General features: G+C 34.3%; 1 protein-coding gene across 10 annotated transcripts in view; it reads left to right on the plus strand.

The window, feature by feature from the left end:
• SLC4A7 (solute carrier family 4 member 7) overlaps positions 1-26,196 on the plus strand; it is a 114,859-nt gene that overhangs the window by 60,292 nt on the left and 28,371 nt on the right. For 5 of the 10 annotated variants that reach the window (XM_057555689.1, XM_057555693.1, XM_057555696.1 and 2 more), the window contains exons 7-16: positions 1,732-2,100; positions 6,831-6,946; positions 8,857-9,014; positions 10,580-10,667; positions 12,317-12,463; positions 16,311-16,417; positions 18,536-18,710; positions 22,357-22,490; positions 23,649-23,894; positions 25,740-25,845. In XM_057555689.1, the coding sequence (XP_057411672.1) occupies positions 1,732-2,100; positions 6,831-6,946; positions 8,857-9,014; positions 10,580-10,667; positions 12,317-12,463; positions 16,311-16,417; positions 18,536-18,710; positions 22,357-22,490; positions 23,649-23,894; positions 25,740-25,845 (1,646 nt within the window). The remainder of the gene's footprint in view (positions 1-1,731; positions 2,101-6,830; positions 6,947-8,856; positions 9,015-10,579; positions 10,668-12,316; positions 12,464-16,310; positions 16,418-18,535; positions 18,711-22,356; positions 22,491-23,648; positions 23,895-25,739; positions 25,846-26,196) is intronic. The other 5 variants (XM_057555697.1, XM_057555698.1, XM_057555699.1 and 2 more) reach the window with 3 other exon arrangements.

Genomic DNA, 26,196 nt, shown 5'->3' on the forward strand with positions numbered 1-26,196 from the left:
ATCACTGGGGTTCTATTTTGGGTCTCAAAGATAGCTCTGATGACAGTGACTGGAAAAATCCAGGTGCAAAGAATTGGAGCTGGTTTTGAGGGTCACTGCTGCCTCTAGTTGCTACCATTACCCAAGGCTTGTGAGAATTACAGTGAAGAGGAGTGGAGGATGGGCCACAAATCCTTCTGCTCATCTTTTCTGTCTTTGAAAAGAGTATGGCTTTTAACTCTTCTACAAGCACACAGTCACAGGTGGTAGGATTTAACATGTCTAAAGTTGACAGTACTTAGTCATCGTTTGCAGCTCAGTGTAAGATAATTAAGTCCATTTTCTTCTGAGCATTTGACCAATAAAACTCTTTTTAATCTATTTAAAATTGTGCCTTTCTATATTCAACGAACCTTAAGAATGAAAGAAATCTCTTATGGACCGAAGTTCAATCTGAAAGCAAGCCATCTATGTCGCGTCTTTTTTTCACCTTTCCATGTATTGCATATGCTCTACTTTAGTGAAGTGAATTTGTTTGCCTAGAGAGACCATATTAAATCTTTCTTCCCCATATGCAGTGGTTCCTGATTATTCTCCAATTGTCAGTTGATTCCTTTTAATCATAAGACAATGGCTGTTTTCTTTTAGATGCCATTTTAGCATGGGCATTCTGTTATTTTGTTATATTATAGTTGTAATTTAACAATTTTTTCTGCATGTAGCTTATTTTTTAACTAAATAGTGGTGGTTTATGGATTAAAAGTTCATATTTTTAATACTTCTGGGATCTCTTGAGTATGTAGCTTTGATTACTTAGATCATGTGAGGTTGTTATATTTCTCATGCTTTTCCTGGAAAAACAATGTTATTCCATTAAGCCACACTTGATTAGAATAACCAAGTGTTTGAAGTATAACTATACCTGACCTTTTGAAATACTGTAGACTTAGCTTCCTCATCACTCTGGTTGGTAAGAAATACTTTATTCTTAGCTAGTTAAATTAAAGATTGTATGTATTTGTTTTAATTTATCTGCTGCATTAGAAATGGAAGCATATTTTAGGACATTTATTAATATCATATAATGAGCTCAAGAATATGTATCTTTTAAAATTGACGTTTCTCTTTTGAAAAAAGAAATTCCTATAACTTGTCTTATGTTTTTAAATTTTACTTGAGAGTGCTATCAGTAGGTGATGCCCTATTGACTTAATGTTATTGATATCACCTTTAAGTTAGGAATTATTAGATACCGTTAATGTGGACTTTTCTTATGAGAGAATATGTAGCAGTTCGGTGCAATGTAGATAAAATGCACTAAATATCAGTGCTGGTAAGTTTTGTTTTGGGTTTTATTTCTTAGATTATTTTTGTGTTATATTCTCATTTGCTATTTATCATTTTTTTAAGCAGCAGCTTTCCATTGATATTATTCTTTAATTTTAAAGCCACACTATTGGACATTCTCATTACTAACAGAATATCATCCCCGACCATCTATCATTAGCATTGTTTTTTATTTTTTGTTTTGATTTTTGGATACATCTTCAGAGAACTAGTTACAGTTTAAGCCATTTTTCAATGATTTTCTAATACTTAAAAATCTGATTGTCATACTAACCCTGATAGCATGAATTTGAAATTTTGGATCTTTTTTAAATCTTGCAGTTTATGGTGTAAATTGATTTTTTTGTGTCTTATTTGTCTTCTGCAGTGAACTTCATCACTTTTCATTTATTTGTTTTATCTCAGGGGAAGGCCTTTCAGCCTCCCGCCACTCTTTGCGAACAGGTCTGTCTGCCTCAAACCTTTCATTGAGAGGAGAATCACCTATATCTCTTCTTCTCAGTCATCTTCTTCCTTCTTCAAGAGCTGGAACCCCTGCAGGCTCGAAGTGTACAACCCCAGTACCCACCCCTCAGAACAGTCCTCCTTCCAGCCCTAGGCTCAGTCGCCTGAACTCCAGAAGTTCCCAGCAGAGGCAGCTTCAGGCCCCAGAGCTACTGGTTTCACCTGCCAGTGACGATATTCCCACAGTAGTAATTCATCCGCCTGAGGAAGACTTAGAAGCACTGCAAGGCCAGGAGCAGAAGAATGAGGAAAATGTTGACATAACTTCAGGCAACTATTCAAAGTCCTCCATGTGTGGTGCTTTCTGCCTCTGGATCACTTGCACTTGGAATGCCTTTCAAGCACATAGCTTTAGCAGCATACATAGATAATGCTTATAATTTATTTTGACTCCTGCATGTTTTTCTCTTTATAGTATATTACAGAGAAGGATAGAATTATTAAAAATTTTAAGTTTTAAAAAGACTCCAAATAAGACTACACATAATTTAATTATTTTTCAAAAATTTTCACTGAGATTTTACAGGTCAGTGCATTTGAATGGTTCAAAAAAATGTAGACATTTTTATAAGTAATCTTTTAATTTGCCATGATTAAAAAAATGGTGGCCCTTCTTGTGCATTTCATTCCATAAGGTGAATGAACACATGTTTTACATAAAGTAAAATGGGGTGATATGCCTTTTATCTACTATTTGGTGCTTTTGTTCAAGGAATGCAGTATGTTTTAACCTTCCTAACAAAAATAGAATTGAATGTTCTTTTTCTCATTTTGTCTCTGAGAAGATTGAGGTTCACTAATGACTGCCTGGCATCATCATTATTTCAAGACTAGTTTTATAATTTGGAATAGACTTTACTTGTCCTTTATTTAATGCCATATCTATTTTTAATCCTAATGCACCTTGAAATTTTCAGGGCTAGAGTTCCAATAGTTGTGGCTAGGATATATTTCTATGTGAATTAGAAAAATTATTTCTTAGTGGATAAAAGGTTTGTAACTCACTTAAGGGTTATTATATATAATTTTGGCTCTTCCTCTTATATATTAATTATATGCACATTTATACATATATATCTTTCTACCCAATTCATATAAAAAAGTATTCTTTAGTGACTATGTTTTACTGACAGCTAAGCATCAGCGTGACATATGAACACTAACTATAGTGGTTTTGATCACATAATTATTATCACATTTCTGCATAACACTGAATAATATATAACACTTCAATAGTAGCTTATAGTTATTGGCCTGTGTGATGTGTATAAAATTTTGTGTAAGTTGGGTGGATATACCTATTTTCAGAAACTCAGGCTCAGCAAAGTTAAATAAATTCCCCTGGATCATACAGCTAGTAAGTGACAGCCCACGTCCTCTGACTAAACATCCTATGTTCCTACCAGTATATGACCAACCAGCCTCTCCTTCTCTTTATTGGCTGTATCCAGACATACTAAATACATTTAATCAAAGCTCATTGTAGTTGCCAAAAAATGATACTTTTAGAAGTTAAAAAATAGAAGTTTTGTGGTTAAATCATTGTAACATTAATTATGATAGTACTTACAGTAACCATTGTTTCATAGGTTGTCACACACAGTGATGTATACTTTTCAAATATCATATTTCTAATTTGTCTAACAATTTGATGAGTTCATGTTATCGCTGTTTGTAAAATGAAGAAAATTAAGACTTAGAGATGTTAAGGTTATACCGTAAATGACCAGAGCAAGGAATTGAACCCAGATCTACTTACAACAAAATCTATAGTATAGAATTTCATTGTAAATTTTAATACTTTGTGGAAAAGATAGAGAATTATATAACGAGGTAACTAAACAAAAAAGGAAAAAAAATCTAGAAATAATTACTCAGAAATAACGAACATTCTTATTTTAATTAAAAAGGACTAGCAAGGTTTACTATTTTTATTGAACAAAAATGACTTTAAAGTTACTTCCCCTTGCATTTGTTTTTACCTATATCTGTCAGTAATACTGGACATTTCTTGTTTTACCAGTTTCAATGTTATTAATGATAAGGGACTATAAATTTTATATGGGAAGGAAGGGATGTACAGGTTCACAATGGCTTATTAGGTCATGTTGTTAAGAGGATAAAAAGAGCAATTTACTGAAAATTGAGGGACACAATTAAATTATTTCCCCCTCTGCCATTAAGTATGCCATGAGATTTATTAGCCTTTCTGAAGAAAAGAAATTAGAACATAGGGAAAAGAGGGAATTTCTAAGGAAAAGGGAGAGCTTATAATTACTGTTTAAAAAGACATTTATAGAAGGAATGTAATTACAATAATAGGGGCAGCTCTATATTATTCCTTGCTTAGTTACCTTTGCTGCTTAGAGCAGCTGGAAACTCTATAAGTTTTCCTGAAGTCTGATGAAGAAGGTGGCCTTGGCATCATTTTTGAGAGACTAATGTCATAGATTTTTGTGGCACGGGGTCATGATTTGTGAATACCTGTAGTAAAAAAAAAAAAGAAAAAAGTGGTGTTTCCCATTAGTTATTTTTTGGAGAATAATTATGTAAAAGACATAACTCACTTTTAGTGTTTGTAACTGTTTTCTGACTCAGTGTTTCTCACGCTTGGCACTACTGACCTTTTGGGGTGGACACTTCTTTGTGGTGGGGGATGTCTTGTGCGTTGTGGGATGTTGAGCAGCACCCTTGGCCTCCACTCACTAGCCGCCACTCCCTAGTGGTGACAACCAAAGATGTCTCTAGACTTTGCCAGATGTCTGTGGGGAGCAGAATCTTCCCCAGATGAGAACCACTGATCCAAATACTTCTGCTTTCAAACTTTTAATGACAGAAAACTGATATCTTTGATTTCTGTTTCTCTAGGTAGCTTTGCTATTTCAAGAAAAAGAATGTAAGGGCACAATAATAGATTTACCAGGGTATGATTTTTAAATCCCAGTACTGATTGTATACATACTCATATTTGTTTTTTCTTTTGCTCAAAGCAAATAAAGTCCTTCTGAGTTATCTGTGCTAATGATAGTTTTAATTTTGGGGAATTTACTCATTTAATTCTGAGCTCTAGGAATTTACTGTAGGAGCAGGGATACTTCCTTAACCTTTTGAAGAAATAGCTTTAACTTAGCTGAGAGTAGGAAGGATTGCATGGAGAAGGCGGTGGTGGGAATCTCTAAGGTGTGCCTGGCATGCTGACTTTAACAGGTTCAAGGTGACCAGGTGAGCCCATGACTTCACGTCATTTCTTCTGGCTTTGTCAGTATTGAGTTGCACATTATTTCTTCTTCCCATTCTACTGTATCCTTGTTTTCCCTCAGAGCCTTCTCCCCATTCCACTTTTCTCCCCAAAATCTGGTGGCTGGGACTGTTCTGGGAAGCTGTGCCTATGTTTTTTTTTGGTTACACGTTTGCAGGTTGGATGCATTTAGTAGTTAGCAGTGTGTGTGTGTTGATGGTCATTGCAGTTGCTGCCAGGGCCTTAATGATACTCTTCATTTTCTTGTGTGGGAGTTGGTGGAAACCACTGAAAAATACTGGTTCACTTTTTTTTTTCCACTTGGGCATGTATTTTAATAAAGGAATGGACTCTATTATGGAAGTGTAGGGACAAAGTTCAAAGAAGAGGCTAAAATGGTGAAAAATTAGTTAAGTTTTAGGAAATAGTTTTTATTTCAGAATTGTTTAATACTTCTAGGGAATTGAGCACATGGCTAAGGGGATTGCGCATACTTTTTACACTGAGATTTTTGGGTCAGAGTGACATCCTAGCGTAGATATTTAACATAGAAGTGGGTATCACAAAGGTGTTCTTTCACTAAGTTTAAGCAGTAAACTCAAATGACTTAAAGTTACTAGTTAGTGTATGTTGTATTCTGTAAAAACGAAAACTCCCTTAGAGGCATTGAATATATCTGATATGCTTAAAATTTTGGAACTCAATTGCGAATATTAACTTTAAAGTTTATAGGATCTAACCACAAACAATTTAATTGAATTTCTGTGGGTCACTAGATTGTCTTGAGTGGCAGAGTTAAAACTAAAAGTAAAGACTGTTGTTAATTGTCTAGTGCATCTTCTCCTGTGATACTCAGTGTTTTGGGTAATATTAAATCTATATTCTTGAACTAGAAAGTCTTTGGTGTTTTGAAAAAATTAGATACATTTAATGGTAGAAATCTGTGTTAAGTACTTCAGCATTTTTGAGATTTGAACTTTATGCAAAATTCGTAGTGGTAATGATTGGTCATATGCTACTGGGTGTTTTTATGTTATTGTGTGAATTGTTGCTGCTGAGTGTTACTTGAAATGAGTATACATAATGCATGAACATATATGTATCATTTGTAATACAAACAAGCTAATTTAATAGAACGTGTATCTAAAATAGTAAAAACATTACTATTATGTTTTAACATATTTCTTAGGAATAATGACAGTAGGCAGCACATAAATTTTACACAAGAGAATGAAAATTCTTGAGGAAACTGTTAAGATTAGGGATGATTATGGCAAAATTAGTGTACATTTAGTTGATGTGGCTCTTAACATTTTCTGAGTTACATTTAGGTTTTAACAGAAATTTTATATTGTTATTGATGTAAGTGTGCTAGACATCATTAAGCTAACTTAATGATGTGCAGTTCACATGTCTATTGGATACATTGAAAATGGATGCCCTGAGTATTTCTAGTGGTGATCAGACCCAGGTCTTCTACCTTCTACTCACTTTTTCTCTTTTTGCAAAAGGCCACCATTTTTGTAAATGCCAATTACATTATTTAAAATGTTAAAATATATAGCTTCATTATTGCTTAAAATGTTAATCTACTCTTGCTGGTATGGTACTAACACTTGGCACCTTTTTTTTTTTTTTTTTTTTTTTTTTTACCTAACACATTTGCTTTTAATAAACCATCACTTTCAGGATATGAGCAGATTCAGGTTACAAAGTGAATTTTCTCCTTACTAGTTTGGAATTTGTTTGTTCTTAAATACAGGTATTTTGGCCTCTCCACAGTCTGCACCTGGAAACTTGGACAGTAGTAAAAGTGGAGAAATGAAAGGTAATGGAAGTGGAGGAAGCAGAGAAAATAGTACTGTTGACTTCAGCAAGGTAATTCTGTTATTAACTATACATTTTCATAGTCATTTTTACTGAGAACATTGTAGCAATGTGGCTTTATTAACATTGATTATAATAATTTTTTAATAACTGGTGCCTATAAACCTGCATGTGATGCTTGTGATATGTTAATTTATGATCAGAAATTGTGAGAAAGATAACAGTCTCATAGCACTTGAATAATGTTATATCTTACTAGTGTTAGAAATTCTGAAAAAAGAATATATGAATAATATGGTATTTTTATCTATACCTACCCATAGATATCATGAAACTTCAGTACCTTTTGAATTACAGTCGTTTGTTCTGGAGCTACCACCACTAGAAAGATTAATTCTGGTAATGATGTTACAGCAGTAATGATTCAGCTTTTTCTCAGCTGTAATGTGATCCCAGAATTATTGTCTTATGGTGTCAGTACTTTCTGGAATGTCACTGGGAAACATTGGTGCTTCCCCATGGGTAGGTAAAGGTAAAGGCATGGATTTAAAAACAATTCACCTATCTCAACTATGATTTTTAATTGTGGTAGATGAGTATTTAAATGAAATATAAAAAGAACTTATTTCAAAAGAACAGGACAAAAAACTACAAGTTCAAATTACAATTGAATTTAAAGCATACTTTGTGAGTACTGCCTCGGAATAATTGATCCCCTGTGGCCATTGTAAATTTTTTTATTGGTATTTACTATAGGATACAATGTCAGACTTTTAATTAAATGTGATTATTTCAAGTAAGATTCATTTTTTAAGCCTTTATTTTATGATGCAAAGTCTATAAATCACATTTTGCAGAAAAGGCATTTAAATGATGATTTGCGGTAGCTTTGCTGAGCTTCACGCTCTAAAATTATAAAAAGCTTTGCCAAAAAAAAAGCCTTGCTTATGGGACGTTGTACTGTTCTAAGTCGATCATATTTTTACTGGTGCTCCAATTATTTCAGATGAGTGTAAAGTGTTCAGTAACTAAATTGCAATGAATAAATTACTATAGTTTACGTTATACATCTCCTCTAGACATGGCAGATGCCATTTACTTTTGTTCCTCTGTCACAGTTTTCCTTTTTTTACTTGGTCTGTCCTTGTGTACACCTCCTTATCTCCTGTTGGGCAGGAGTCTGCCTCCTGGCACTGTAGTTGTGGCACACTGGGTGTGGGACTCAAGAGGCCCGCTGTAAGTGCTGGTTTTATTTTAATAGATAGCCCTGTAAGTGGTTGTTTAGTGCCTTGTGTGAAACTGCGTATAAACGAAGAAGTTGCCATACTTTGATATTATGCTCGTAACCTTTTCTTTGTAATTATACACAGACAACTGAATTTGATTATATAGCACTACCATATATCTATACCAATTATGGCTATTGTAGTTTTAAATAAACATAATTTTTCCCACTTAATGAAAATACTGGGGAATGCCCAGAGTTCTTTAAAATAAAAAGGACTTACAAAAATACATAAAATATAAAGGAACTAATTGATTTCTAAGATTAAACAATAGATAATAATTAAATGAATATTTTTAGCACTGTGTATAATTTCATGGACCACTGTTAGCTTGTGAACTATATTTTTGTCTTTAATAGTTTTTAATGAATACTGCTATATTCATTGAAAATTTTCTCTAGTTTGTATGTTTGGTAATTTAGATCTCTGAAGTAGTAAAGACTATGACAGTAAAACAGTTGGGAGTATTGTTTGGTAGATGTGTTTTGCTTGCTTTTTTGTATTTGTCTACTTCATTCTTTGTATTTGTGAGAATTTTGGCATTTTTACATCCTTTAGATCACCAGTTTTGATTAGCAAATAGTAGTCTTAAAAGCATCTTTTCTTTCCTATTTCCCTCTGGTCTTATTAATACCATGCACACTTTATTTTTAATTATTATTTATTTGTCACTAGGTTGATATGAATTTCATGAGAAAAATTCCTTCGGGAGCTGAGGCATCCAATGTTCTGGTGGGAGAAGTGGATTTTTTGGAGAGACCTATAATTGCGTTTGTGAGACTGGCTCCTGCTGTTCTTCTCTCAGGGCTGACCGAGGTCCCTGTTCCTACAAGGTAAAGAGAGGGTTAATTCCAATTAACATTCTCCCAGAATGTCCAAAATCTAAAAAATTTTATTCACTGAAGGAACATGTTGCTTTATGCAGCATAGCACAGGGAGATTGGCTCGGTGCTTTGGGATGACCTAGGAAGGATGGGAGGGAGGCTCAAGAGGGGGGGGATATGGGGACATGTGTATGCATGTGGCTGATTCGCTTTGTTGTGCAATAGAAACTTACACGGTATTGTGAAGCAATTATACTCCAATAAAGATCTGTTTAAAAAATTGATAAATTTAAAAACTCAAATTATAAATTAAAAAAAATACATTGGATTTATATTTTTACAAGAAGTTTGATATCTTGGGAGCTTTGGTTTAAAAAACAGTTCATCATTTTAGACATAGTATGTTCTGTGCAGGCACTGAAGTCATAGAGAATGGAATTGAATCCTTGCTCTGCCCCTTTTTGTGGGATGGTCAAGCCAGACTTCAGTTCTCTAAGCTTTATTTGTAAAATGAGGGTAGCAGTACCTCACAGGGTTGATTAAATGTAATAATGCCTCTGAATTAGGCAAAATGCTTTGTTCTGACCTGATCAAATCTTCTGTTCAGTATACATTATAAGTAAAAATTGAAATGGGGGTCATATCCTTAAGAATTAGCAAGTTGTGTTATAAAGGGTTATCAATTTGTTAGCTACTGATTGTATAAACTTAATTACAAATGCAAATAATTAAAAATAGTTTTTTCTTATTCATATAATAGTAAAGAAGAAGAATTAATTGCAGCTTGATTGAAATATATGTGCCAGTTCTTAAGCTGTACTGAATTGCATTAACGGTATAGTATTAAGATAAATGAGAAGAATAATTTCATCGATTCACATTTAAATTCTTATAAAGCAGGAAGATGAATACTTCCAGTTTGGATTATTGTGAATATTAATATTTTACTGTAGTGTTAACAATGATATAACTAAGTAGGAAGTTAAATAATTTTTATTTAGTCACTATAAATAAATTAAAATCAAATAATAAGAGGTTTGATGTTAAATTTGGAGTCGTAAATAAAAATGCTTTTCCTTCCAAAGGGATTAGTTCCTTATTTACCACATTAGTGTCTTTATCCAGACTGTAGTTTGAGGGATCATGGATTTCTTGTGCATACTCTGAGCTATTTTATTAAGCCAAAGTAAATACTTAAATGGGATTAGTATTCACTTTATTTACTAATTTACTTTTTTTCATCAGTACAGACAAGAAAAAATTGTTTACTCAAAATTCAGAAGGATATAGAAGATGGGAACTTTTAATGTAAAACACCAATTCCTTAAGTACTTTTTTACTCTAAGGAAGATGAAAAGTAATAACTTGGTAGAAACTTATTTATGAATGCCTTTCTTAGTTTTGTGATCTGTTTTCATCTGAATAGAGTTCCATCCTCTTTTCAGCCATTGGTGTGTGAGGATGGAAAAGAGGTCTGAGTGTTGTTTCTGTGTTTACATTTGAATGATTTCTTTATGATTCCTAAATTTATATGTGTATGTTATGTTTAAATCTGTGTTTTCATGTTTCCTTAGGTTTTTGTTTCTGTTATTGGGTCCTGCAGGCAAGGCGCCGCAGTACCACGAAATTGGAAGATCAATAGCCACCCTCATGACGGATGAGGTAATTAAAATGCCCTTTGACATGGACACTGATCAAAAAGCATATAATGCATATTAAATTATAGTTCTCCTTTCATAGTGAAGCTTAAAAAATTGTCCTTGCTTGTCTTTACTATTTTATCTCATATTCACTATTTGCCTTTTGCAAGGTCTTTAGGACCTTTCTGTCAGAGATCAGTGGATACCGTTTGGTTTCCTCTCTCCCCTCCCAAGTTGAAATTATTGACCATCTTCTTGACGTTTTGAAATTTTCTTCATCCTGCATTTCAGGATATTGGTTCTTTGGGTTTTCCTCAGGACTTTGTGTTTTCCCCTTTTTTCTCTATAATTTCTTGCTTTTGTGGACTTCATCTTTGACCATGGCCTGTATTGATCAGGACTTTTATCTCTTTGGGAGAGAGCTTTATAGTTGGGTACTTGTTAGACATCTCTGCTTTGTGTCCCTAAGGAATCTGAAACACCACATGTCTGAACTGACCTCCTTTCTCTATTCTGTCTCAGTCAGTAACCAGATTTTATTGATTTTACCTTTTCTATGTATTTTGCATTTAATCTACCATCTCCTTTCCATCTGCACCATCACTTCTCCCTCCAGCTTAGACTCTCTTACCTTCTTTTCTTTGGTGACAAAAGTGGATCATATGGGCCTTTCTCTTATAGTATTTTCCTCTGTACTATCAGTAATATGCAGATTCGAATAAATCATTTCCTTGATCCAGATGTATCAATGACATCCTATTGTATATTTGTTTAAATTTAGACTCTTTACTGTTGTCTTAATAGGGTCTGCCTAATCTAGCCTCTGTACGCTTTTTTTTTTTTTTTTGGAAATTTACATGCTATGACTGACTAGTCACCTTTTCTCTACCACTTGCTCCGTCCACATCAGCTTCCTTTTTGTTCCTCAGATGTGCTATGCTCACTGCTGCCCCTGGACATTACTGCTCTTCCCTTTGCCTGAGTGCTCACTCTACCACTTCCACCCCACCCTGTGCATGCTTTGTCCCTCATTTCAGACAGATTCCTCCTGTAGTGTTTCCTCCTCTAAGAGACCTTCCTTGGCCACCCAATTCTTCCCCATCAGCTTCCCTTCCTTTACCCTGCTTTATTTTTATAGGCACATTTATTATTACCTGTAGTTGTGTATTTATGTAATTACCTGTTTCACTGTCTTTCCCCCTGAGTTCTTGAGTGTGGGGACTTTGCCATATCTGTGTCCACAGTGCTCAGAATTGTGCCTGCCAAATAGTAGGCACCCAGTAAATATAAATGATCAAATTAGTTATTTAAGTAAGATTGTTAGCATACCCATGATTATTCCTTTAGGATAAATGACATTAAAATGTCATAAAAGTGGAATGACGCACCTGCAGTATTATTTTATTCTGTATTTATTATTTCCCAAGTAAAATATTCTCTTTTTAAAAATTGTTGTGTATTAACACATCACTGGTTTCTTTTGTTGTTTGTTACTGTTAATTCATCTGGTAGTACTAATAGTGGGTTATTTTTTAAAGTTATTAGCGAGAGTGGGAACAAGAGTTAAGGTAATTATGTAGACTTAGTTATGATATCTAAAGTGGATTACTATGCGTAGAATTTTCTTTCAGCTTTACAATCCTTTTACTCAATATGTGTATTTTTCTTTAGATTTTTCATGATGTAGCTTATAAAGCAAAAGACAGAAATGACCTCCTATCTGGAATTGATGAATTTTTAGATCAAGTGACTGTCCTACCTCCAGGAGAGTGGGACCCTTCCATACGCATAGAGCCGCCGAAGAGCGTTCCTTCTCAGGTGAGAATCCACACAGTACTTCTTGGAGTTACTTTTTTTTTTAATTAAACATTTTTCAAATAGTTTATACATTTTCAAAACTCAAAACTATATGAAGAACTACACTCAGAAAAGTTGTTCCCCACCGTGTCCCATTTGCCTTCTTACCCCTGTCCCCACCTCCTGTGGGTCACCATTTGTTATTAGTTTTTTGTTATCCTTCCAGTTTTTATTTAGTACAGGGAAATATGAACATATAGTCTTGTTCTCTCCTTTTTCTTACCAGAAGTTAACATCCTACTGTTAGTGTTCTGCACCTTGCTTTTCTCATGTAACAATATTTCCTGGGGATCTGATCATAAGAAATCATAGAAATACTCCTTCTTCCTTTCCTCACAGCTGTGTTTTATTCCAGTATGGGTGCACCATAGTTTGTCCTGTTTCTGGTGCAGGTTGTTTTCAGTCTTTTGCTATTACAAACCATATCATAGTGTTCATACTGCCATTTTAGTCTTGTGCAGATGTGTCTGTCTGTAGGATGGATTCATGGGAATAAGATTGCTGGCTCACATGGGAATTTGTTTATAATTTTAGCAGATATTACCGGAATCTCCTCTTATCGGGTTGAACTGTTGTGGACTCATTTTGGTGATGAATGAGAATGCCTGTTTCCCTACAGCCTCACTAGCACAGTGTGTTGTCAAACTTTTGAATATTTGTCAGTCTGATAGGTATCATTATCTTACTATATCTGGTGTTTTAATGTGGTTTTAATTTGCATTTCTGTAATTAGTGAAGTTGAATATTCCTGAGTATTTTTTGCTCATCACCCTCCATCACTTTTTTTTAACATTTAAATCATTCATTGATCCTTTTGAATTTATCATGATGTCTTATGTAGAGAATGCATGCAATTTGTCTTTTTTCTAAATTGCAGCCTGGTTGTCCCTATTTATTAAAAAGTTAAGCATTTCTCCACTTGATTGGTGATGTTGTCTTTATCATTTATTAAATTTCCATATGCATTCAGGTCTGTTTCTGGAATTTCTTTTCCAGTGGTCTGTCTATTCATGGACCAATTTCACACTTTAATTTCTGAGGCTTTTTGTTATATTTTAATATCTGGTAGGTCTGCATTCATTCTCAACCTCTCTCTTACTCTTGTTTTTCTGAATTTTCTTGGCCATCTTTGCATATTTATTTTTCACATAAGCTTTAAAATCAGCTTTTTACTTACAGAAATAAAATGTGATTTTTAAAAAATTGTGATGGAAATTAAATTTCTAAATGAACTGAGGGAAAGTTGACATCTTTATAATATTGAATCTATTCAAGAACATGGTACATCTTCCCCCAGTTGTTTTCCTATTTCAAGTCAGTTTTTGTGTCCTTAAAGAATATTGTAAAGTTCTCCTTATCTGTGCCTTACACGCTCTTGGTGAGTGTATTCATAAGTATTTTATCTTTGTTTCTATTATAAATGAGGTCTTTGTTCCATTATATCATCTGCTTGTTGCTATATATATATATATATATATGTGTGTGTGTGTGTGTGTGTATATACACACACACATATATATTTATTTATGAAGGCTATTGATTATTGTATATATCTTTTGTATCCTGCTACCTTTCTTAATGCTTTTATTGTACGTAGTAGTTTTTTAGTCATGTAATATGCAATAAGAGATAATTTTATCCCTTATTTTCTAATTCTTATACCTCTAACAAGTTTTCTGTTAATTGTATTGATTAAAATCTCTAATAGTTTTAAGTAGTAGTTGACTTTAAAGGGCATTTCTTAATTTTTTCCTAATTGTAGTCAATATCCCTAGTGTTTCTCTCATTAAGTTACTGTGTTTGGTGCCAAAGTACACATTTTATCATGTTAAGAAATTACCCTAATTTCTGTTTTATTGAAATTTTTAATAAAAGTGAATGTTGAATTTTGTCAAAGGGCTTTTTAGCATCTCTGGAGATGATCATATAAATTTTATTTATCAGTTATCATGGTAAATCACATTAATAGGTTCTTTAATTTGAAAACACTCTTGCAGTGTTGGAATAAGCCAACTTGGGCTTTAAAGTGCCTGTAGTCTTTGTCTAATGTTTTATTTAAGTTGTTTGCCATCCTCTGTTTGTAAGTAGATTGGTATATAGATTTTTGTGTGGTCTTCACGTTTTGGTATCATCATTATACTTGTTTCATAAAAACAAATTTGTAAGTTTTCCTTTTTCTGTGTTCTTTAAACCTTAAGTGGTTTGGAATAATTTGGTTCTGAAAGTTTGAAAGATTTCTTTATTAAAATTTTCTGAGCTTGACTCTTGTGTCGTAGACTTCAACAACTTGCTTATTTCTTCTGTGGAAATTGGTTTGTGTAAGCTTTCTCTTTTTTCTGGAGTCAGTTTAGGTAAACTGTATACCACAGAAAATTACCTATTTTCTGGTGTCAATTTTGGGAAATTATGTTTTTTGGTATATTACCCATATCATCATAATTTTTCATTTATTTGCAGAGGGTTGTGTTGTGCAGTCTGTCTCTCTCTTTGTACATATATATATATTTCTTATATATATGTAAAATTTATGAAGTTGCCTCCTTGCCGTATCTTTGGTTGTATATTAGCTAATGGTTTATCGTATTTTTCCAGTAGAGCAGCTTTTAAAATTTATTTCAGTTCTCCTTTTTAAAAAAGTATATTGTGTTTTGTAACTCAATTTCTGCTTTTAGCTGCTTTATTTTATTCCTTTCACCTTCCTTAAAAGATTTTTTTCACATTTCCTGAATTAAATGCTTAATACACTTATTTTTATTCTTCCAGTTTTCTTAATATAAGTGCTTCATTTTCTTGAATGAAGCTTTTGCTGTATCCCATAGATTGTGATATATAGTATTTTTCTTTAGATTTGTTTTCTAAGAATTCTGTACTTTTGTTTTCTCTTTCCCCTTTGAGCTATGATGTAAGTTAGTTTTAATTTTGACATTTTCAAATGGTAATCTAATGATTATAGATAAGTTGTGCTGCTCTATAAATACTGAATATGTGAACCAGGGAGTTTAAGTCTGTAGTTGAGCCAGAGTCTTTGATCCGGGGCACCTCCTGGGAGGAACACCACTCCCAACCCCGTCTTTTTCTTTCTCCTCCTCCCTCTCCCTTTCTCTTTGGTCTCCTCTCTCTCCCTCTAGCAGTCTCCCACCCACCCCAACCCAAACCCCACCCCGCCCCCCACTCCCACCACACACACACACACACACACACACACACACACACTTTTTTTAGTCCAGCAACCTCTGACCTTTGGAGGTAACAAATTAAAAGCTCACTCTGGTGAGGAGGAGGAGATCTTTTATCATGAGAATAGTACTCTTGAATTTGTAATAAAACTTAATGGGAAATTGATTTTTATGAAAATTTGTTTAATAACTCTTGTGCTACTTATGTCTTAAGGGAAGTATTTTAAAAAGAAAAAAATGGCATTTACTCTTAATGTAAAGTATATTTTTTCTATAGTTAACATGAGTAAGATTTAAAAAATTCTAGTTGGAGAGATGCTTTATTGGATATTTTTGCTTCTGTTGCTGAGTAGTAATTTGAAATGGTGTGTGTGGGTGTTTTATAGTATATCTGATATTAGAATATAAAGCAGAAAAAAACAATGTAAATCTGAAATATTAATAGAGGCAAATTTTAGATTCTATTTCAAAGTGCAGTTTCTTTAAAGTGGAAGTTTACATTAGGAAGCATTTTTTTCTAGGAGTACTGGTTAGATATATAATCAGTATGAGATCTCATGTTCCCTCTAATTGAAGATGCCTTCTCAGCTTCCTTAAAACAATTCTGAAAATGTGTTTTTTGTGAAATGCAGGAAAAGAGAAAGATTCCTGTATTTCCCAATGGATCTGCCCCCAGCTTGGGTGAGACCCCTAAGGAGGCCCCACACCATGCTGGGCCTGAGCTACAGAGGACTGGACGGTGGGTACAGATACTGATACAGTGTGGGTGTCTTTTAGGGGCTAGAGATTGATTTGATGGAAAAGGCATAAGCATTCTTTTTCTTTGCAAATATTTGGAAAGTAATTTTGTACAGTATGTTTTCCATATTTTAAAAAATGTGTATTATTTTATAGGTATATAATGTTAAGGATAATTAATATGCATTTTAAAGTAGTTTACTAGACTATATTGTGTTCTGTATAACAGGATTTAATTTAAAATGAAAATATTATGCAGCATATATTAAGAGTATTGTAGTTCTATAGTAGGTTAATTTAACTGCCTGTACAGAAGGTTCTTGAGGAAAGTGTGGTGTCCTGTTGCCATTCTTATATGAAGTTAGAGAATTATGGGAACAGAGAGGAATTGTAACCAATGTGTCGTGTGTGTGCATAGATGTAAAACTCTTCCATGAGCAGTACATCATGAGGTAATGTAAAATTTGACAGACAAGCATAATTAAACCATAGTAATAGTCTCTGGAAACCTAGTTAGAAAAATGGTTGCAGAACTTAATTTTTGGAATAGAGAATAGAAATATTACCGGGTGCAAACATTGTCTTAAAATATTTTGTAGAGGTAGAAAATGATATGGTATTACCATTGTGTAGAAAAAAGCATGTGGATGTTGATACTGTTTTATCCATTGGTGGTCCCTATAGAACTAAAGATCTTGAAGCTTAAATATTTGTTTAAAAAACCAGGATAGCTTATACAGGATATCTTAATTCATTGACTAATATAGTAGTCTCTGAATATAATAGAGTAAGACTCTGTCCCCATGCGAAAGGTGCTCATTTAAGTTGTTATTATTATTATTACTTCTTCAGACTTCAAACTGAGGTAGGGTTAGTCACTGAGAAGTACCAAGCCAGACCCCCAGTGATCTCATGTTACCAGAGAGTCTCATATAAATGATTGATTAATGATATACTTTCATTTTCTAGATTATCACTGGCACCTTTTTTATTGCAAGTTGGCACCTTTTTTTACAGTTTTCTTAGTCCCCTTGCTGTCATATTATTTATAGGATAACTTCTTCCAGGTGTCAATTTATGTTTAGGCTTTATTTCAGTATTAACTTTGGAAAAAGCTAGAATGGTAAAGCTTGAAACATCTAAAGCATTTGAAAGCATAAGATTAATTTGTTTGGTGTATTTTTCTGCAGTAGGGATTTGAATGCTATTTTATGAGTCACAAAATCTTTTTAAATTACTGATTTGTCACCGGTATTTATTGAGTACCTACTATTTCCCAGGCAGTGTTCTAGACATTGGAGATAATGGCAGTGAATAAGAAAAGGTCCCTGCCCCTCACAGAGCTTATATTGTAGTGGAATGCTTTCAAATTAGATGTATCCAAAAGTCTGATTTTAAAACACACTGAAATGATAAGTCATTGAAATGATTTGATGTGCAAATATAGATTTTAAATTTACTAACTAAAACCTCTTAGTTTTATTAATATGCACACTGGTTTGACTACATATACAGTAAATTACATACACTGAAATAGTTTTTAGGGTTTTTTTCTAGACCAGAAGTATTTATGTGTTTGAAGTACTAAAATTTTAAAACTAAAATTATTTAATTCACTACTGAGTGGGCCTGAGCATACTACATTCATATTAAAGGGTATTTGGGGACTTATGATTATATTATAATTGCATTCCTGGTATTTCTGACACTTGCCTTTAAGATTTATAATATAAATAATGATTAATAGCATTGCTTATGCACATTTTCATGAATGGGTTGTTAGGTTTTATTTATTTTTATTATGTATTTCCTTGCACATTTGTGTTTGATATTTATTGCATTTACTCATATAGTCATTTGCCTGTAGTCTTTTCAGTATATAGTCCATATGATACAGATGTTTGTGCCTCTTTTAACTTAGTGAGGTCTACCTTTCCACTATCAGTGGATTAGATTAAATGAGTTTGTCTTCTATAATTTATACCATTATTTAAATAGGATATTGATTTTTGTTGACAAAACGCTAGGCACCAGCAGTTTTATGTAGCCCATAGTTTTAGTTTGAACTAGCCAGAATCCTCTAGTGTACAGTTTGACGAGTTTCATCTCACCTATTTAGGCTTTTTGGTGGTTTGATACTTGACATCAAAAGGAAAGCACCTTTTTTCTTGAGTGACTTCAAGGATGCATTAAGTCTGCAGTGCCTGGCCTCGATTCTTTTCCTATACTGTGCCTGTATGTCTCCTGTAATCACTTTTGGAGGGCTGCTTGGAGAAGCTACAGAAGGCAGAATAGTGAGTACAAAGATTGGTAGTGGCCAGGCTCTTAGCTCTTCAGAGGCAAGTGTCTGTGTGCATTTGTCTCACTATTCATACTTTTATTTGAAGAGTCTACCCACAGCATGATTAACCTGACCCAAAGCAGACTTCCCCCAAAGGTAATTGCAATGGAAAACATGGGGAAGCCATTTGAACAGGAGAAGATGCACAGTTGAGGTAAAAAAAAAAAAAAAAAAAGAAAGAAAGAAAGAAAAAAGTTTGTCATGGCTCGCTGGATGAATGGTTTTATAAATTGAGTAAAAGGCTTGTATTGTCTTTGTGGGGGGAGTGGGTGGGAGGAGACAGATCAATTGAACTGATTCTGGGTGGGTCATGGGTGGGAGAATTTATCTGTGGGGTCACTTTGTATCCTTTAAGGCATCATAGGATTAGTTAGAGCCATGTGATTAACATTAACTAATCCACCCTGGCAGGTCCCCCGGGCTAGACTATTTGGAAGAAGGGAGCATAATTCTGGACAAATGATGGATTTTTGAAGTGGTGTTTACTTTAATTTTGCTGTTATTAAATTTGTGTGAACGTTGCCAAAGTGTTAATTGGAAAGTATAACTGAAAACTGCATCTATATTTTGATATGACTAGAATGAAAGTTTTTATGTTTTTTGTTCTTGGTGATACTGTATTGGGGCTGTGGGGGCCTGATATCGGAACAGCATCTAGTGCTTTGTGAAATTTGGAAAGACTTTTTTGTTGCTGTTTATATACATTTTAATGGCATTTAAATGAGACAGTTTGTGATTCCTAAGTATATTTTGTTTAATGATATTTACTGTTTGGAGAAAATTTATTTTGTACAGATAAAAGGTAAAAAACCAACCAATTCTAAGTAGTAATAATTGTTCAATTAAAGTATTTCATAAGCTGAACATGAGATAAACCTGACAACTGAAATTTCCTTTCAACTCAATTTATTTTTGATTATTTAGATTCTTTTATATCATTCTTTTACATTATTATAGCAAAGATAGATATTTTTAGTAAGTTGCTTTATGTGCTGTCACAAGTTGTACATGTAACTCTGCTGGTCCCTGAGGAAGTGTGTCTTGTCTGTTACCATCATGGAAATACTGTTTCTTTCCTCTTGGACTGTCACTCACTGCCTGTCCGTCTCATCCTGCTGTTTAATACCCTGTGCATGTGATAGAGCTTTAGGCACTAGAGGAACATAGACAAGGGTAAGACATGGGCATGTGTCATCTATCCTCAGGGTCCTAACCTAGGAGAAAAAGATAGGATAGTATATATGTAGTTACTATGTCGTGGTGTTCTGTGCCACACATGAGTGAGATAAGGGAAGAGCTGTAGGAGTTGTTAGAATAGAGAAATCAGAAATATTATGGAGGGAAATGATATGGAGATGAGGTGTTTATTTTCAGATGCTTTATTGGAACTTCAGGTAGAAATGGAGACATTAGGAGGTGCAGTTCCAGAATTTATAGAGTGATAAGAAAGAAATATGAAGATTGGGAAACTGAAAATAGATGAGGTTAACAATGTAAAGGGAGACAAGGAGAGGAAAAAAGTGTGGGAAGTTATCCCCATTTATGAAATGGAGGAAGGATGAGAATGAAGAGAAAAATGGCCCAGCAAATTAGACACAGGCACAATCAGAGCTCTGAAAGAGGAGTCAGGATGATGTAATTTTGTAAAAACCAAAATAGAGGTGTAGAGAAGGAGGAAGATCAGCAGGGATTGTTCAGTGCCGTACAGTGGCGAGGCGTATGGGGGAGAGTAGGGGAGGGCTTCTAGTGGGTAAAATGGAAGCTTTTGAATGTGGGTTAGTTAGGGCAGTATAGGGAGGACTGTGATTTCTTTAGGGAAAGACAGGCTTTAGTTTGGGAATGAACATAGAAACAGTTTAAAATGGGAAAAAGTAGGTCTGGGTAAAGAAACCTAGTAAACGTGGCAATGAGGGGTTTGGGGAATGGTGAAAGGAAGGTCTTCACCTGGAAGTTTCTGCTTTTTCAACACAACATTGAGGAGGGAAACTAATTTTGTGCCCAACTGCCTTCCCCACCCCATTAGCATTTCTTTATTTGCCATCTCCTTGTTTCTCTGCTCAATTTTTTGCTTTCTATTTCTAGATGTTGCTTAGACATTTTTTCCTTTGATTTGAACTCTAAATTCATTCCTAAATATATATATTATAATTGAACTAAGGATTTTCTAATAGCTTAGTAGTGTCTTCCAGGACAATCTCTTGTTTGTCTGTGGGCAAGAAAACAAATTTGTCTCATACAATCCATAAATATATTGTTAATATGAACACATTCATTTTGCCAAAAGTCTAGTTTGTATGTGGGTTTGATCCTATTTTTATATTAATAATTGAATGTTACTTTTACTACATACTATTCTTATGTTGTGATTTTGATTTTGGAACATGCTGTTATTACTGATGATGAAAATTGCTACCATTTATTGAGTGCATTCCATATGCCAGACAGTGTGCTTGCTAGTGTTTTCAGAAATGCTGCTTCTTTAAGTTCTCCTGGCTATGATCACCCACATTTAAAAATGAGAAAAGTTGGGCTGGGCAAGTCTGAGATACGGCCATGGTTTAGCACCTGGTAGGAAGCAGTCTTCTACTTCAGATCTGGTTCTGAAACCCTGCTCTCTGCCTACTGCTGTGCTGCCTCTCGGTTCCAGGAGGCTTGTTTCTCACAAGTGTCTTGTCTTTGCTTTACTGATGATGGGCTTTTCCTTTCTTAATTGTATATCCCAGTTGACCTTGATGTTTGTGAATGGTAAACCGTTTTCTTTCTGACCCTTCCCCTCTGTCGAGTGTCATAGCCTATATGCCTTAGCAACTGATAACCTAATCAGTTAGGATGTAATGTTGGTAGTGGAACAAAATTGGCCTACTAGCTTTGATTTAAGATTTCTATGAGTCTTTCATTTTATCGTTTTTACCAAACTTTAATAATAATATTTCCTCATTTATGGTTTCCAGGAGTTTTTTTAAGGAGATTTTTCATCTATTATTTATGTTAAGCATTTCATGTTTTATATATGTTGGTTAAGCCCATCATATTAGATTAATTTCTTTAAAATGTATGGGAAATTGCACTTTATAAGCAAGTTTGAGAATGATAGTTTCAAATTTGAGCATGCTAATTTCTTATTCATCTACTTGGAGGAGTCTTTTTTTTGTAGCACACCACATCGAGCATTTAGTATGTTTTTTATTTTCTTAAATGAACTATTTCAGACATGCAAAAATATTCAAAATAATGTATACATCTTTGTATTCACCAATGGCTTAAGAAGTAAAACATGTATAGATAGGGTTGGAGCCTCTGTGTCCATCTTCTATTTACCCTTCCTCCTTACCTCCCGTAGTATTGAGTTTTAAATTAGGGTTGATTGTAAAAGTTCACCTTTAATATGCTAAAACAAATTTAAATTTTCCCATGTATTTAAAATATATTTGTAATTTTCCATATTTAAATTTTAAATTTGAGATTTAAAGTTGCATTTGCTTTTTTAACCACTTGATTAATATTTTTATTTTCCAGGTGTCTTATATATATGTATTATAGTAGGATAGAGATATATTTATGATGTATTACCTTTATTCGTTTCTTTTTTCCTTAAACAGAGTGCAATAGAGTCTCTTTTTGGAGCATCATTAACTGGGATTGCCTATTCGTTGTTTGCTGGGCAACCTCTAACAATATTGGGGAGCACAGGTCCAGTTTTAGTGTTTGAAAAAATTTTATTTAAATTCTGCAGGTATGTAATAGTTACCTACTTGTCACATTTGTTTATGTATGTTTATAATTATATATTATTGTTACTAACTTTAGTTAAAAGTACATTGTATAATTAATAGCTGAAAAAGAGGATCTGATGAGTATACATATTTTCAATATTTTGGGGTTACTGTGTGGTCAACCCTACTCTGGCTCCTACTCTCATCCCCAGTCACCTTGAATATAAAATCAATGGATTCGAGTGCTGATAAGCAAATCACTTGAGGAACAATAAAAGTCCTTTGTGTTAGCAAATTTCAACCTAGTAAGAACGTAGTTAATCTGAATTATTTATTATACGGTATGTTGGTCTTATAAAGGAAGTTTAGAAAGCAGTGGATCTCGAAGGCTCACGCTGACTTTACCCAGCAGGCCTGTGTCACAGAGGGAGCTGCAGCTGACAGCGTGGCGTCAGTGCAGGTTACTGGAGCTGGTAGCCTCGGAATTTGACATGACAGTACTATTCCTTTTGTGAGATAAATGCAGTTGAATATTTTAGTCTGAAACAACTTGATGCTGTTAAATGTTTGATTCACTAATTCCTCTTGTTTGGATTCTTTTGCCACTGGACAAGCTGATTCTGATTTTGATCTGGCACAGTACACACATAAATAGAGAATGTAGTGGCCTCAAGTGTTTTAGACTCACTGGTAGTAATTTCTTATTTGAAATTGAATTGGAAAATGAAGTCACTGTGGTGATACTGGTGGTAGAGGAGCCGGTGGTGGTGGGGCTGGGGCGTGGCTGCCATGTTGACACTGGAGCATCTGGGTCTTCAGAGAGAGCGACATACATCCACTTGTTCTACAGGCTGCTTATCTGTCATTCACTCCTCATAACTGATTTCTAAAGTGAGGTCTTTGTTTTTAAAATATTTATTGCCTAGTAGATTTTCACTGTAAATCTTTCGTATAAGTAAAATATAATCATTAAGTCTACTAATAAGAAGCTAGTCTTCAGTTGAAGCAGAAAAACACATAGAGCTTTCTTTAGTCATTATTTTGTTATTCTGTAATGTGTTCTCTTTTAGAAATCTTAAGTTTTTATACTGTTCTTATTGTTTGTTATGAAAATTTTAAGTACCAATACTGTTTGGCATGTATATGTTGATCATGTCCACATTTTTCTTTCTAAACAGAGATTATCACCTTTCCTATCTGTCTTTGAGAACCAGTATAGGTCTGTGGACTTCTTTCTTGTGCATTGTTTTGGTTGCGACAGATGCAAGCAGCCTTGTGTGTTACATCACCCGGTTCACTGAGGAGGCTTTCGCAGCTCTCATTTGCATCATATTCATCTATGAGGCTTTGGAGAAGCTCTTTCATTTAGGAGAAATATATGCATTTAATATGCACAACAATTTAGATGAACTGACCAGCTACTCGTAAGTGTTTCTGTTTCCCCTAATAGTAAATGTATTTTTGCAGAGGTGTCTGAGCAAAAGAAAATGGATTTTTTGCAATGTGATGCTCACTGTATATCTAGCTATAACTACCCAACTAGCAATACGGAGGTTGACTTGTTTGTTACAGATGAGATCTTACCAAAGCACGCAGTGGATGTAAATGCGGTTGAACAAATTCAGTCATTTTTATTCACCGAAACAATTTGTCCAAGTGTGTGTATTTTTGGTTTTATGTGTAAATTGGATTGGCCAATTTAAATTCAGTTGTTTGGCAACTAACCACCATATATTTATATATTCTTCATGTTTTGCCTTTTCATTAACGTTTTGAAACTTGATAATTTTTATTGGAAGTTATTTTAAAGTGTAATTTCAGTGCAGTGTTGTATGTTGTTTAGTGGATTATTTTCTTTGTGATAAGAAAAGCATGAAATGAAAATATTTTAGGACTCTAGAATAAAATAGGATTTGAGAAGTAATTATAGTAGTTACAAAGGGTTGGCAAACTTGTTTAAACGTGAAAAAGGTTATTAAACTTAGACATACTGAGGTAGATGCCTGTATTTGCCGTCTTGAGCACAGTTGGTATGAGCGTGAGCCTGCATTTGATTAACTTACATGGAGGAACGTGGTTACCAAAAGCCTTCCTTCCTCCTGCCCCCCTCGGCCCCAGTCCCTCACTTCACACCCCTCCTCCTCTTGCTGTCCTCACACACTCTCGACTTTGATGCACAGAGGAGGGAGGGATGTGAAACTTCCTATAAGACATTGACCTATTTGAAAATATTAGTGACACTTTGATGCCAAGTCTATTTTGTGTCATTTTCTTTGCTCTTAAACTAGTTAATTTTTTAAATGTTATTTGTTGTCTTCTCTCTTTTCCTGCTACTTTGATCTTTAAGAAGCATGGTTTTTATAGCTAGTGCCAGCCAGTTAGAGTACTGTTTCCTACATGTGAACATCATTTGTTCAGCTAACATTCTGTGAGCAGGCACTGTGTTAGGAATGTTGCATAATATTCATGTCAGTGTTCGTCATTCATATTGTAGCCCCTTTTGTGTATGAAGAAACTGAGGCTTGTGGAGGTTAAAACTTGACTTGGATCAAACAGCTAGTAAATGATAGAGCTTCAGTTGAATCCAAAGTCCAGCCACCTGCCTTTTCTCAAACAGCTCATAATCCAATTGAGAATATTCTTGTTTGTTTCTTTTCATTTTTTAAATCCATATTTAGAGATTTCTTTGCTTATGTATGTGTTTCTAGCTTTTTCAGGCAGGTGAGATAGTTCTGGATATGAACTGAACTCTCTGATTGCTTTGACTCTCCTAGTCCTGTCCTGAAAAACTATGTTTTACCTATTACTTTAAGGATGGATCTTAAGATGAGTAAAGGATGAGCATGAGCAGGTAGGGCTAGAATTAGTAGGAGTATAACTTACACTGGTTCCCAGTGCATGTTGTGTGTGTGTAGATGGGAAGGCAGCAGCAGCTCCTGTGGAGGGTAAGTGGTAAGATTTAGTGGAGGCTGACCGTGTTATACGTGGTATTCTCAAATTTTTAAAGAAAATAGTACTGCCCCAAGGGATATATCTAACCAGTTTCATTAAGTAAACATTTTATTGGTATTTCTATTAGCTTTGTTATATTTATATAAGCCAAACTTTATTCCATTCCATTGTTTCTTATATTTTCACTTTTTAGTCTCCATGCTTTCCAACATGGAAAAAAGTTAAGAAGTTGAAAGCTACTCTATTGTGTGACTGATTTAATAAAATGTAAACATGAAATGCAGAATGGTTAAAACTATCCAATTCTGGTTTCTCAGATGTGTATGTGTTGAGCCTTCTAACCCTGGCAATGAAACTCTGAAGGTGTGGGAGGAAAGGAATGTAACAGCACACAACATTCCCTGGGGGAACCTCACTGTCTCTGTGAGTATATGTGAAGTGAAGGCTGGTGCAAACAGTAACCTTGTTATTTAGCTTTTCCTTAGTAAACTTAAATTTCCTTCTTGATTGATGGATATCGTATGTTTTCAGAATATAGAGTTGTGTTGACCAAATAGAAGTTACCACATTTTTATTTATCATGTACTGAAGTGTACAGGTTGAAAAGAATGAAGCTGGTGGGAAGGGAGATCAAGATGGACTGTATTTGGCTTCCAAGATATTAATTATTAAAAAGATGTGAATAATCTTCTGGTTTCTAATTCCTCTTGGATTCATAAGTTCATAGGCCTGTGGTTGCTGGTCCGCAAGTCGACAGTTCCAGCAGCTCTTACC

The sequence above is a fragment of the Balaenoptera acutorostrata genome, chromosome 10 (assembly GCF_949987535.1).
Source record: "Balaenoptera acutorostrata chromosome 10, mBalAcu1.1, whole genome shotgun sequence".
NCBI lineage: Eukaryota > Metazoa > Chordata > Mammalia > Artiodactyla > Balaenopteridae > Balaenoptera > Balaenoptera acutorostrata.